The 14,939-nt window shown below is 29.0% G+C and overlaps 2 protein-coding genes across 4 annotated transcripts in view; both read right to left on the reverse strand.

Moving 5' to 3' along the window:
- Window positions 1-173: 173 nt before the first annotated feature.
- LOC114944430 (protein I'm not dead yet-like) overlaps window positions 174-14,939 on the reverse strand; it is an 82,717-nt gene continuing 67,951 nt past the window's right edge. Inside the window, exons 1-9 of one of the 3 annotated variants that reach the window (XM_029320312.2) lie at window positions 7,023-7,108; window positions 5,724-5,851; window positions 4,911-5,291; window positions 3,487-3,545; window positions 2,286-2,598; window positions 1,655-1,797; window positions 1,472-1,566; window positions 984-1,267; window positions 247-583 (exon numbers count right to left, since the gene is read on the reverse strand). In XM_029320312.2, coding sequence (XP_029176145.2) covers window positions 308-583; window positions 984-1,267; window positions 1,472-1,566; window positions 1,655-1,797; window positions 2,286-2,598; window positions 3,487-3,545; window positions 4,911-5,291; window positions 5,724-5,851; window positions 7,023-7,101 — 1,758 coding nt within the window. In that variant the 5' untranslated portion in view covers window positions 7,102-7,108 and the 3' untranslated portion in view covers window positions 247-307. Of the gene's footprint in view, window positions 584-983; window positions 1,268-1,471; window positions 1,567-1,654; window positions 1,798-2,285; window positions 2,599-3,486; window positions 3,546-4,910; window positions 5,292-5,723; window positions 5,852-7,022; window positions 7,109-14,939 lie in introns of those variants that run through there. The other 2 variants (XM_085488834.1, XM_085488835.1) reach the window with 2 other exon arrangements.
- On the reverse strand, window positions 9,542-12,172 carry LOC114944436 (mevalonate kinase-like). Its single transcript, XM_029320315.2, has 2 exons — window positions 11,051-12,172; window positions 9,542-10,628 (listed from the first exon to the last, which is right to left on the reverse strand). The coding sequence occupies exons 1-2, from the start codon at window positions 11,957-11,959 to the stop codon at window positions 10,341-10,343; spliced, it is 1,197 nt and encodes a 398-aa protein (XP_029176148.1). The 5' UTR covers window positions 11,960-12,172; the 3' UTR covers window positions 9,542-10,340.

Below are 14,939 nucleotides of genomic sequence, written 5' to 3' on the forward strand. Positions count from 1 at the left end.
CATATATATGTATATCTCAACCAAATTATAATACGTTTAGCATTGATATATATTTAATATTAATTATATGTGAAACTATTAATTAATGAACAGTGGAATCAATAATTTAGTTGCGCCAAAATTACCATTTGACAGTGTGATTTTCATTAAAGTGATTTTATTCGTGAATATAATCGATCCTGATACATGAACATAAATATATAACTTAATATATTAAAAAATATATGCCCTTAAATATATATATCCTTTACAGTTAGATTATCGTCATAAGCGAAAATCATTAGGGAAACGAGTGGCGAAAGCTGGCTTATGGCTTTTGGTTGATATCGTACCGCTTCGCCCAATCCGGGAATTCTTCGATCCCGTAAACGAATGCTCCCCAAGTGGGAAACAAGATAACTTGCACTATCAGACAGTATATTGCGGGGACGCATCCGGCTGCTATTAACATTCGAGTTTGCACGTGACCCGCCACAGTGATGATCGCATTTGGTGGCGTGGCTGCCGGCATTCTGAACGCGTATGAACACATTAGGGTCACCGGCATCATCAGGTACAACGGATGTATTCTCATCGCTACGCACTTCGAGAAGTAAACGTAAGAAACGATATCACAAAAAGTGCAGATTTTAAATAAATGCCGTAATGTTTAAAGATTATTATTATGTTGAATAAATAAATGATAAAAGCTATAGAAGCCCAATTGGACACTTTGGGTTTATTCTTTCTGTATTAATGTATACTAACATGAAACAGATATATATATATTTATGTGGAAAGAAAGAGAAGAAAGCGGACTAATGCAATTATATGGTTCCCCTTTTATAAAGAATCCATTTTTTATTAGTCAATTGAATGCAATTTTTTGATTGGTCACTTGTACTAGTCACCTAGGCACAGGTGGATGATTGTATCCAGTTGTTCTGTGTCCATTTGGATCTTTCTAAAAATAGTGTAAAAAATATATTTGGGTGAACTCTCACCATGTGAGCGACGACGGGTAGAAGTATGTTGGCCGTGCCGACGTTCGAAGTGAACTCTGTCATAGTACCGACGAACAAAAGGACGACGACTAACATCAGCATGGGAGGTAATTCCTTCAGAGGTACTAGAGCCAATCCTACTTTCATGGCGAGTCCGGAGACGCTGCTACCCTTCGAGATGGCAAAGCCGCTGCCCAACAGAAACACTAGTCTCCATGGCATCTTTGTATGAATGACCTCCCACGTGATCAAACCCTCGGACGATCTTCTCGGCCGTCTGGAAGCTACGAGATTTCGCGATCACAGATGGGAGACACGCCCGAAGTTAACGGCACGTTAGCCTCGGAATCTAACCTAACGGGAAAGCGAATATCGAGTAACAAGTTACTATTCGCTTACCTTTTGAGAAAGGGTCTTAACGTAACTTGCTACTCGAATCGCGAGTCCGTACTGACTTCGGTAATCATAGTTTATATAGAGATCCTTACGGTCTTTGCTCCAAAAGCGCACGAAGATAGGATCCTTTGGGATAAAGAACATTAGCACGCACACCAAGATCGCGGGCATTGAGTCTCCCAAATGCCTATGATATATTCTCGTGCAATTATAGTAGAGTTATTTTTTAATGAAAAATGTTTAATAAAAGAAACAGTAAGAAAATTTAAACTCACATATCCGTCAGAAGTTCAGACCATCCACGAACGAATCCTGGAGCTCTGAACACCCATAAGAATATACATCCCATGAAGACTGTTGCAACGGAGATCTCGTGAAAGGTCATAGGGCCTAAGTTCTTAAGATTTTGATTTATTACCTACAACAATATATATTTCTTTGGTTCGCAGATAACATAACTTTTTAAATAAGAGCTAATCGTCTAACATTAATTACATATGTTCTAACTTCCCTAACGGCACACATATCAGAAGACGTTCAGAGAATATTGTGAGGATGTTCTTCTGGATATCCTCTGAATATCCTCTAAGAATATCCTCTGAATATCTTTTGCATATATTGTGCTGTCTGGGTCGTTATGTAAAAATATTAAATATTAATATTAAACTGAACTGAACTTTGTTACTAACGTGGAAATGTTCTTTCGCAGTATCTATTAAATAACATTCATTTAATTGTATTATTCAATCTTGTTATTGAAGTAAATAGATAAATTTCTTGAAAGAGAAAAGTATTTCGCTAATTATTAATAGCTTGTAATTACTAATTAATCGAAGAAGATTATTAAAGGCCTCTTCGACCAACTTCGAATTTGGGCTCCCTAAGAAAACGTTTATATTGTTGTACCTGATTCGCTATCGCCTCGCCTTCTGCGCCGATTCTTGCCATTTCGGCGTCCTTGCTGCGCGGCCTCAAATATCCCAGAAAAGCGATTCGCAAATACAGCCACAGTAGAAACGAATTCGCAGCCATTTGCGGGAGCGAGGCAGCCATCCAGGCGCCGAAGGTAATGGGGTCGGCGTCGGGAAAGTTGTACTCGTAGATACCCTTGAAGGCGAGATTTGTCGGAGTACCGACGAGAGCTCCAGTACCTCCGAAAGACGAAGCGTACGCCGCCGCAAACAAATAAGCTTTCGTCACTTTCGTCGGTTTTACATCCCTAAAGAAGAAAATAGTTTGACTAAAGTTACTAAAGATTTAATTTTATGTTATAAATTAAATTTTAATAATTAAATTAAATTAATAAATTAATAAATTAATAAATTAATAAATTAATAAATTAAATTAAATTTAATATTATATAAATTAAAAACAAAATATAATTTGCTGTGAGAGCCTATCGCGGATGTACATGCGCGAAGACGACGAAAATTTAATTTTTCGCCGTCTTATATATGTGCACAAAGCACGAAATTTGCTTAACCGTTGCTAAGACTTGTTGAACAACAATCTCGAATTTGAGATCTGAATTTCTCGATCCCCTTTATCTCCCTAGAGTGATGCAGACGAGAAAAATATATTGGTCCGAAAAAGTCGGCTGAATCGGAAATCGAACCCGAAACCTTTCGCTTGCCGGGTGACTGTTCTTCAACTAAGCTATTCAAATTTCTCATCTACATCACTTTAGGGAGGTAAAGGAAACCGAGGAATTCAGATCTCAAATTTGAGATTGTTCCTTAACAAGTCTTAGTAACGGCTAAGCAAATTTCGTGCTTCGTGCACATATATAAGGCGGCAAAAAAATTTTCGTTGTCTTCGCGCATGTATGTACATTCGCGATAGGCTCTCACAGCGAATATATCTTTTCTTGTTGTTATAAATTAAATTTTATTATAAATATGCAAGTAAAAAAGGGGTCAAACTGAGTAGAAAAGTCCTCTACAATTGTACGATCTTTGCGATAATTTATGAAAAATTAATTAAAAAAGGATCGGTCACAATTGGCAAATATAAGAGATAATGCGATTATTACCGAATACCTTATATATGCATGTGCTGTTAGTAAAATATTTTTTACAAATATATATTTGTAATGTTTAATACTCACGGTTCAGCTTCCGGATCTTGCGGATCCTCCTTTATATCGAACACTTTTCCGAGCCCTTGCTGTATATATACATAATATTAATAATTCCAGATTTTAATAAAATAAAAAAAGTATAATTTATATGACAGACCGATAATTTTAATTGACGTTATAAATAGTTGCATGAACAACCGAGAAATGAGAAAAATATATATTATTGAAAGAATTGTGTAACAATTAAAGAGAAAGCATAGATGGAAGAATCGGAGATATAACTAAGAACACTAAAACTTCGAAATCCAGCACGCTATAGTTCATGAATTGGCCGGCGACTATACCGCGAACAGCGCCTATAAAGTGAGACCATATTTCGACTTACTCCCACTGAAATTTTAAGGAGTTCGATCTCCTGTTCTTTAGTCTTCTTGATGATATAACATTGGTCAACACTAATTTTATTCTCAATTATATTAGATCAAGAGAGATAGATTTTAAGGTAACTTTGGGTGTCGTTGATTCCGAATATGGCATTGGTTTTCTTGAATTGGCTCTAATTTTTGAAATAATGAGTGTCCCATGAAAAACATAAAAAGTGCAAAAAATGTAATGGTTAGCCTGTCTCCAAGTTATATGAAAACTGTCTCAAATCATATAAAAATATAATATATGAAATATCTAATGGCATCAATTCAGTAAAACATAAAAACAAAGTAAACTAGTTTAGATAATCACAATTAATATATATAGAAAAATGCTGTTTAGACGATTTTCTTTTATGTGGGTCTGTGAGTCATTAGGATTACGTTGGAAATAAAAACTATGTTACAGAATAAAAGGACAGATCAAATTCTGTTTTGCATATATCAGCAGCTACAGGTTGTGTTTGAGGTAAAAATCGTAATTTGAGTATCCATTATCGTGAAAACTAGAATCAATTTGACAAAACTGTTGTCACTTTTGAGTTCAGCATCCTCCAAAATTTATTATTTCAAAAACTAGAGTTAATTTGGCAAAACTGTTGTCACTTTTGAGTTCAGCATCCCCCAAAATTTATTATCTCAAAAACTAGAGTCAATTTAACAAAACTGTTGTCACTTTTGGGTTCAGCATTCTCCAAAATACCCTAAATTTGTTCCAACATTCTTGGCTACTAAACTAAACAAAAGTTTCTCTTTGTTGACCAGTGTAATCAACGTAATAAATTGGAATATCCAAAGGGCTCAGACACAATAAAAGGAATAAGGAACAAGAAAGAAATTAAACACAAGGAATTAGGAATAGAGAATTAAATTCCGACTAATGGAAAACCATGCTTTTGCATGCATTCACAATAAAGGAAGATCTATCTCCTTTTCCAATTAGTTGATATTTTCTATTTCTTATTCCTATTGCCTGTTGCCTGGCATTGTGCAAGGGGTTTATCACTCTTCCTACAGTTCACCGACCCTCTCCAATTCGCGAAGAACGGCAAAGACGATGGGCACCATCATGGCGGTGGCAGCCGCGTTTGCAATCCACATGGACACGAAGGTGGTTACGGTGCAGAGGCCGCCGAGCAGTTTCGTGTGGCTGCAACCGAGGGTCTTCATCACGATCAGGGCGAGTCGCAGATGTAGGTTACAGTGCTCGGTGGCGATGGCGAGCACCAGGCCACCGATGAACACCATGATGGTGTCATTCATATAGCAGGTGCACGTTTCCTGGGTGCTGAGGATGCCGAACAGCGGAAACAGCACTACCGGGATTAGCGACGTTATCGCTATCGGCAGGCACTCCGTCACCCAGTACCCGGCCACCAGTAACACGATGTACGCGCATCTGACTTCCTGCGTTTACCAAGCAAATAATGCGAGATGAGAGAAAATGAGATAAAAATAGAAAAAATTGGGTTTTTAATTACATTAATTTACAAAAATTTTTTTCCATTATTTTAAACCAGATAAGGTGTTTCTTGTAGAGTATGTTTACATGTCACCCTTAATCGGGTTTAATAACATCCGTAGTAAAAATATTATTAACATAAAAATTATATATATTATAATATTACAAATGCATTATATGTATAATATAAAATAATAATATTATTAATAATTATTTTGTGATATAAATTATAGTAAAATAATGATATATATTTAAATGTATAAAATGTATAAATAGTGCTTAATCTTAAAATTACATTTGAAAGAATTTTTCTTTCTATAAATGTACGAGTAGTAAAAACTTTAAATCTTGATTTACAAAAATAAAAAACTGCTCACCGGATAATCATATATTACGATGAAAGGTAACCAAAACAGAGCCCAACAAACAGCAAAAATGATTCGCCAGTAAAACTTAAGGATAAGACTGGTTCGTTTCATAAAACTTAATTGCAGTAAAGGAGCTTCTAATCTGTAGAAAAGTTTTATTTCTCAAAGTTATTTCGCGCTATAGATTTAAAACTTATATATATATATTATATATATAAGTTCTCTCGCATTTTTATAAATCATTTTTATGCGTAAATTATTTTTTATTGTAATGTACGCAAAATTATTTTTTGTTAACATAATTAAGTTATTTTATTTTATAACTTTAAAAAGGCCTTTTTCATCTAAATTTTATTCTCTTGCACTCAACTACTGATCTTCTCTCTCTCTCTTTCTTATAAAGCTAACGAGAATATTAAGTATATGATGAAAAAGGCCTTTTTAAAGTTATAAAATAAAATAACTTAATTATGTTAACAAAAAATAATTTTGCGTACATTACAATAAAAAAAAAATATATATATATATATATATAGTGTAATAGTATATATATATATAGTGTAAAATATATATATATATATATATATATATATATATATATATAATATAAACTTAGAAACTTATAAATAAAAATATTAATATATTTTTATATCCCTTTTATAATTTACATTTTTTTATAACTATACTTATATACATATAAGCGGTCTTAAACAGTGTTGTGCTTAGATGATTTTAAAATTAGCTTTATAAAAGATGAGATAAAAATATTATTTTATACTTAATATTCTCGTTAGCTTTATAAGAAAGAGAGAGAGAGAGAAGATCAGTAGTTGAGCGCAAGAGAATAAAATTTAGATGAAAAAGGCCTTTTTAAAGTTATAAAATAAAATAACTTAATTATGTTAATATAAATTTAACATATATAAGATAGGCAATAAGAGCCAAATCGCATTAATTATGTTAACAAAAAATAATTTTGCGTACATTACAATAAAAAATAATTTACGCATAAAAATGATTTATAAAAATATATATATATATATATATATATATAATATATATATATATGTGTGTGTATATGTGTGCAGATTATTTTACATTTTACTTTATAAAAGAAATATGTATTTAAAACAAAAGAATGTCTCTGTTTCTTTTTCATTGTACATTCAATTTTCGTTTTGCAAACGTTATTAATTAAAAATGTTAATAGGAGTTTCTGAGAAGAAAGAAGAGTCAGGTTAAAACGCTACAGGTAACTATTTTCATGGTAATTTGCAACAAATTTCATTAGAAATGTCAAAATAATACGCAACCTTCGTTGCGTTTCAGATTCTACTTCAGTTTCATTTTCGGCTTTAGGCGTCTTTTTTACATTCTTCTCAGCCATAAGTCAACGTTCTGCGTAAAGAATTAAGGTTCTACTTTAGATTTAGGTTAATATCTTGCGTCACAGAAGAAAATCGGCCTGCTGATTTATATATATATATATATATATATATATATTATATACTGTTATTTTTACTAAATTATTTAGAATAATGTTCAGATAATTTGACTTAGGGCCACATAAAAATATTTAAGCAATAGAACTTGAGTAGTAAACTTAGAAACTTATAAATAAAAATATTAATATATTTTTATATCCCTTTTATAATTTACATTTTTTTATAACTATACTTATATACATATAAGCGGTCTTAAACAGTGTTGTGCTTAGATGATTTTAAAATTAGCTTTATAAAAGATGAGATAAAAATATGTAAAAATTCATCTTAGATAAAATAGAGATGATTTTGTTCTAAATATATCTAGATAGAAGATAAAATTATATGGCAATTCGTTAGTAGAACTTAAGCAGTAAACGATAAAAAGTTATAAATAAAAAAAGTATGAACATATTTTTATATCCTTTTTATAATTTACGTTTTTTTTTGTATAACTGTGTTTACATAAACGGTCTTAAAAATAATAATATTATCTGGAAGTTATCTAGATAGATTTAAAACACAATCATCTTAATTTTATCTAACAATAAGATGAATTTATACATATATTTTTATCTCATCTTAATCTAGCTAATTTTGAAGTTATTTAAGCATAACACTGGTTAGATTAGGTTTGAAGAGGCATCCAACCCAGGTAACAGACTGACGTCATTAAACGTCAAAATAACGTCATTTGGACGTCGAATGACGTTTTTTCGTTTAATAACGTCAGTTTGCTACTTGGAAAGAGAGGCGGCAGATTTTTACATTTAAAACGCAAGAGAAAAGGTTAATGCTATTTATTTCCACTGACAAGAGTCTCGATTCTGTTCAAACCGAACAGGATCGCCTCTGTAAACCAGATTATTTTTTTCTGGTAGGTAACTATTTCAAAGCATGATTCCTCAAAGGAGTCTTTCCTTAATTCATCTCCATTTGTAGGAGAGATCCTTTTACGATCCTGACAAGATGGAGGGAGACGCTGATTCATCGGGAATGTCCTAGTCCGGTTGATTCAGAAAGCAATCGAATAGATAGATAGAAAAGGGGATAAAGAGAGGGAGAGAGAAAAATACAAAACATAGGAAAAAACATCTCCAGTAGACGCGAGCGTGATGGGAAAATCCGCGGAAAAGGAACAGACGACTTGGAGGAAACTCAATCAAATAGGGTGGTTTATTGGAGTTGACTATATGTTTGCTGAAGAGGACAGATTCGCCGAATGCTGACTAACTAGAAATATTCTGATAAAGAATAGTGACAGCGCATAAGTATGTATATATACAGGGTGATTTATTTGAATCTTAACAGTGAAATATTTAGAAATCATCAGATTTTAGGAAAATGTATCAGTTACAAATAGAATTTTGAGTGGGACAATATTGTGACCTAGAATTACCCTTGGACCGTTTTTAAAGACGTTTAAAAGTTAAAAAATAATAAATTGTATTAATTGAAATTGTGACAATCAGATAAGTTGTCATTATTTTACTTACATTGATACACAATGTATTATATTTACATGTCATAATTTTGCAATACATTATATATTATAATTAAAAATTTACTTTTTCGTCGATTTATATATAACTGAGATATACATAAAATGCAGCATATAAAATGCATGCATATTTTTATATATGTCAAATTATATGGCTTAATGTAATTAAATTATATATATAATTTTGACATGAAAGATGAATATAGCACAATTTTTGTTATTCTACAGATCTTATTTATGAGAGTCTATTTTGACATAATAAATAAATGTATTACCAATTTCAACTCGAGATCACTGAAACAGAATATCTCTTTCTTTTAATTATTTTATAAGTAGATAAATCTTTATATGCATATATATGTATAACTAAAGATATAAACAAGAATAGAAATAAATATCCTTTTCCTTCAGATAATCTTTAGCTACTGTGCAAATCCAATTAAAATAATAATTGCTGTAATTAATTTTTACGTCGTAGTAATACATAGTCATTTAAGCATTTACACACACAAATAAATAATATTCATATTTATTTAAGCACACAAATACATAATATTCATATTCACTTAAGCATTATTTGCGGAAAAGAAAACTTTGCTGTCATCTTTAAAAAAAAGTAATAATATTATATTATACAATAATTTGTACGTTAAATCGACAAATACTTTATTATCTCTATTATGATTTTCGTTTTTCTTTATTCAAATTTCGTTGAATAGTGAAGTTAAAAGTGAGAAAACATTTAAATTTCTTTCAAGAGTTTATGAAAATAAATTAACTTTTTTATATCAAAATAAATTAATCTTTTCATATACACTAGTTTGCAATAGTATTAAAATATATCAAAAGTATTAGTTTTCTTTTACCTTAATAATTGCACAACTATATAATTTATTTAATTTAGTCTCATATTTTTAAAAGTAGAACATGTGATAATAAATCGCAGATATATACAACTGCTTCGTAATTTGTGTTCATGAATTATATATAATATTATTAAATAATAAAAAATTAAACATTTTGTAATATTGTTTCCTGTTGCTTAAAAAGGAAAAATTATTAAATAAAATTTACACATTTTTGCTAGCTATATTTTTTACATAGACATATATCTATAGACAGGCAATATGTAATACGGAAATCAAACTTGCAGCTAGTAGCTATATGTCCATTTAATAAACAGCGCTGATTAAATAAATTTTATTTCATTATTTCCTTTTCAAACTTAGCAGAAAAATATAATTTAAAATTGTTCCATTTTTTATTCACAAATTGCATTATATAATTTAAATTATGAAATATCTGGTATACTAATTAATTTACAAATTGAAAAAAACCTGTATGTTCATAGCAGCGTATAATTCAATAAGGCATTTTATTCTTAAAGAAAAATGGTATAGAATATGAAAAATCTAATATGTTTCGATATATTTTACAAGAAAATTCAATTCAATAATTTCTTATCTGTGATTTCATAATTCAGTACGATGTGATTAAAAGACCGTGATCTCTAATCAACAGAATATATGTGATATATTTTACTAAAATGTGTATTATTCATCGTTATAGTACCCTTAAAAAATCACAATTATTAAGTCAGTAATTCCGTTCTACCCTCTACATTTAGTTATTTGTTATTATTTAATCATATATAATATCTGTATTATAACTTTGCTCATCAATTTTCACTCCTTCACAATTGAAGTAGGCTCGTTGACATTTGAAATGTTGATTCTCTAATTGTCTCTGCATATTCGCGAAGTTTTCGTTTGTAATAGTCGGTGATTTTATAATGTATACAAATCCTCCCCCAAAACCTGTAAGCTTTCCCTCCAAGTTATATTCTTTTGCAATGTTCCGAATATTATCAATATCCTGAGTTGTCAAATCATTTTTGCGCAATATTTTATGGGTCTTCCTGATGGAATTCTGCAAAACATGCAAAATGTTATAAAACGGTACATATTCTAACAGATAATTATTAGACAATCTTGCCAACGCAGTAAAACTAAGATATATATACATACAGGATGTACCTAAATAAATGCAAGAAATTTTAGATAATTTTTTATCAAAAATTAAGGAGAATTTTATATAAACATACACTCTTATATCTCTCCCTGAGGAGTTACAGTTTTCTAAAGAAGATGGTAAAAATTAAGTTTTTATTTTTTCTCAAATTTCAACACAAATTAAAAAATAAAACTTGGTAGTTATTTTCCACTAATAAAAAGAATATTTATTAATATTAAAAAAAAATCATCTCAAATTTTTCGCATTTATTTAGTTACAGCGTGTACACGTATACATATATTTATAATAACGTTGTTAAATAAAAACAAAAATGATACCTGTAATAAATTGTAACAGCGATCACGCTCTGCTAAATTGGGAGAGTCGATGGGAGGTATCGATTTGATCCTGTCATATATTTTTTCTGCTTTTTCGTTTAATTTATCTAATATAGAATCAAATAACTGATTCTTTTTTAATTTCAGCAATACCATTTGCCTCTCTTGATCTTTCTTTTTCTGTCGCTTTCCTGTATCGACCAGTAAAATGTGTATTGGTGTCGCACTTTGTTTCTCCGTCGAATACATTTTGGCCTCGTCGATTCGACTTTTGATCAATTTGCCGAATACACAAACCTCGGTATCTAGCCGACACTCATACTCTTGCGTCCACTGCTCGCAAAATCTTGCGCAGTCTTCAATCTTATACAAATAGTTTTCGTTGAATTCCATAGAACTATTGTTGTTCTGTAAACGCTTCCAATGAAGGAAACACGCTGCTAGACCAACCATGAATGATGAGGAACTACCGAGACCGGCATCCAAAGGGATCTTCGTGGTCACGTTTACGCGAAATGATTGTATGTCGAGGTTCTCGTCGTTTACCATAATGTAAAGCAGAAAGAAGAACACTTTCAAGCTATACCTCTGCCTGTTCGTGGACCACATATTGTTGAAAGTGATAAACGAATGTACGTATTTAAGGATACGTAGCGGACGATCCTTTAGTTCTTCAGATTTATCGAGAAAGCGTCGAACTTCTTCCAATGATATATATTTCTTTAGATTCACCTGAGGGAACTCTATCCTAATGTTTCTTGCCTGATCAGATAATTTCCAGAATTTGACTTTGGTACGGTGACTTAAGCTGGCCAAAACGAAATGTTTTCCATACATCATCGTGTGATCTCCGGCCAAGACGATTCGGCCCGGTGCGGAAATTGTAAATTTATATTTATGTGAAGTCATTTTTTTGTTTAAGAAAAATGTCTCTTCTCTTCACGGAACGATTAAGAATTGATTACAATTAAATTTGCGTAGTTCTTACAAATAAGCACAAAAGTCTTTGTATATTTCCAGCTATTAAATCTTTTTAACGTTGATGAGATAAAGAAAGATTACAGAAGATAGAGTTTATATATGTCCTATACACTTTCGCGTCTCAACTGTGACTAATTTCGTATCGGAACATATAAAATAACATTACTCCAAAGTCATGACTTTAATACGAATTACAAGATCAAACTTTTTCAATATTTTAGGAATAAGTCGTTAAAATATTTTCATATGTATGCTTATAAATAATCCAATAATAATATATTATTTTCAATATCATAAACTAGTTCTCTTATTATGGTAGAAATATTAATCTTTTTAATGTCAAATAATAATGATATTATGGTTTACAAAAATTTGTAACGTGTGTCCAATAATTAAAGTATAAATGTGTAATATTATATATTATAAATATGCGTATAATTTAATGCAATTTATTACATAATTAAAAATATATCACAAGAATTCGTATATTGAATTGCGTTGCAATATAATAATATAATTGTATAAATTATATTATTGTTTTGACAGAATTATTAAACAATTTTAATTGACATAAAAAATAAAAAGCACTATTTTTCTTATTTAATAGATGAAATTTACGTCTAACTTAATTCGACTTAATAACATTTATCATGAATTCCAGCTGAAGATAATAATTCTGAAGTAAAATAATTTATATTAATTTTCATTAATTCTTTCATCTAATTACATCTATAGCATCTATATAAAATAAAAAATAAAAAAATGGAATATAAACGATCACTTTTTAAGGCTATCACTATAGATATTGTGCAATTCAATTAAAATAATTATTATAATTATTTAGTATAGTAAATTAATCATTTTCCACATTATTATAAAGATATTCTTAGGCAAAAGATAATTTTTCTGACATTCATCTATTTAATAATACAATAATTCTAATACGTTTTAATTATAATAACATATGTTATTACTATTAAAATTTTTTTAAACATATTGTTTTACAATCTAATTAGCAAATTAACTCTTTCCTAATATTTTTTTATTAAATTCGCAGATTGAAACTTTAATTTACTAATTCTGAAATTACATTATATTAAAAATATTAAAATAGTATGTTGTAGTTGTAAATGATATGTTATATCTTTGACACAAATAAAATTTTTTGATAGATATCTGCTGACAATTGTCAAGAAATTTTAATTGACTTTAAATAACTATATATTATATAAAATATATTTTAAGTTTTAAAATTTATTATTATATTTTAAAATTTAATTAGCAAAGTAACGCCTGATTTTTGCCAAGAAAGATTAATGGAGTTTAAATAAATTTTATATTATTTTATTCAATCTTTTTAATATAAATTGAGAAATGGCGTGCGCTTGTGTTGCGTTCTAGTTTATACATATAATTATCGCGAAAATTTTAATAAAATCAATTATTAATTTTTATTCTATCACAATTGATGCTGGTATTTATGACAGAGAAATTCTCTGCTATTAAAAATGCTCGATGGTTTTAGCAAAATGTATACAAATCTGTCTCTGAAACCTATAAGCTTTCTCGCGAATGCAAAATTCTTAGCAATTGAGCATAAATGATCAAATACTCAATTTAATCGATAATACATGACGTTGTTTATGTATGTGTTATAAGAATAAAAAATTGTCATCAATATATTATTGAATTTATATTTATAAAATGCTTGTCCGTTAATATGTTTTATCTAATATATGTATATAGAAATATTGCTTCAATTGAATCAAGTTCTCGTTTTTAAACGCAAGCTTAAATAATATATATTTTAACTACTAAAACTTTATATTATAGAAAAAAAGTATGAAAAATATGCATAATGTAAATGTATAAAAATATACAAAATATTCAAGAACGTTCGTTATAACAAAAAGATTTTATATTTTTCCGTGTTTTATATAATTCCGCATCTCTCTCGGTCATGATTGATTTTTTAATAATAACAGAGTCCTTCAAAGATATGAATCTAAATATTGATTACAAAATCAAAATTTTTTGATATATTTATTGATATGCTATTTGATATACTTTAATCATACTTTAATCAACATTTGCACACTAAATATATACATAATATATATAATTATAGTTACAGAAAATAAAAAAATAATAAATTGTATTAATTGAAATTGTGACAATCAGATAAATTGTCATTATTTTATTTACATTGATACACAATGTATTATACTTACATGTCATAATTTTGCAATACATTATATATTATAATTAAAAATATACTTTTTCGTCGATTTATATATAACTGAGATATACATAAAATGCAGCATAAAATGCATGCATATTTTTATATATGTCAAATTATATGGCTTAATGTAATTAAATTATATATATAATTTTGACATGAAAGATGAATATAGCACAATTTTTGTTATTCTACAGATCTTATTTATGAGAGTTTATTTTGACATAATAATTAAATAAATGTATCACGAATTTCAACTAGAGATCACTGAAACAGAATATCTCTTTCTTTTAATTATTTTATAAGTAGATAAATCTTTATATGCATATATATGTATAACTAAAGATATAAACAAGAATAGAAATAAATATCCTTTTCCTTCAGATAATCTTTAGCTACTGTGCAAATCCAATTAAAATAATAATTGCTGTAATTAATTTTTGCTGTCATATTTAAAAAAAAATAATAATATATTATACAATAATTTGTTCATTAAATCGACAAATACTTTATTATCTCTATTATGATTTTCGTTTTTCTTTATTCAAATTTCGTTAAATAGTGAAGTTAAAAGTGAGAAAACATTTAAATTTCTTTCAAGAGTTTATGAAAATAAATTAATCTTTTTATATCAAAATAAAGTAATCTTTTATTCCTATACACTAGTTT

This window comes from Nylanderia fulva, unplaced genomic scaffold (assembly GCF_048542155.1).
Source record: "Nylanderia fulva isolate GAGA-0341 unplaced genomic scaffold, ASM4854215v1 Scaffold72, whole genome shotgun sequence".
In the NCBI taxonomy this organism is placed as follows: Eukaryota; Metazoa; Arthropoda; class Insecta; order Hymenoptera; family Formicidae; genus Nylanderia; species Nylanderia fulva.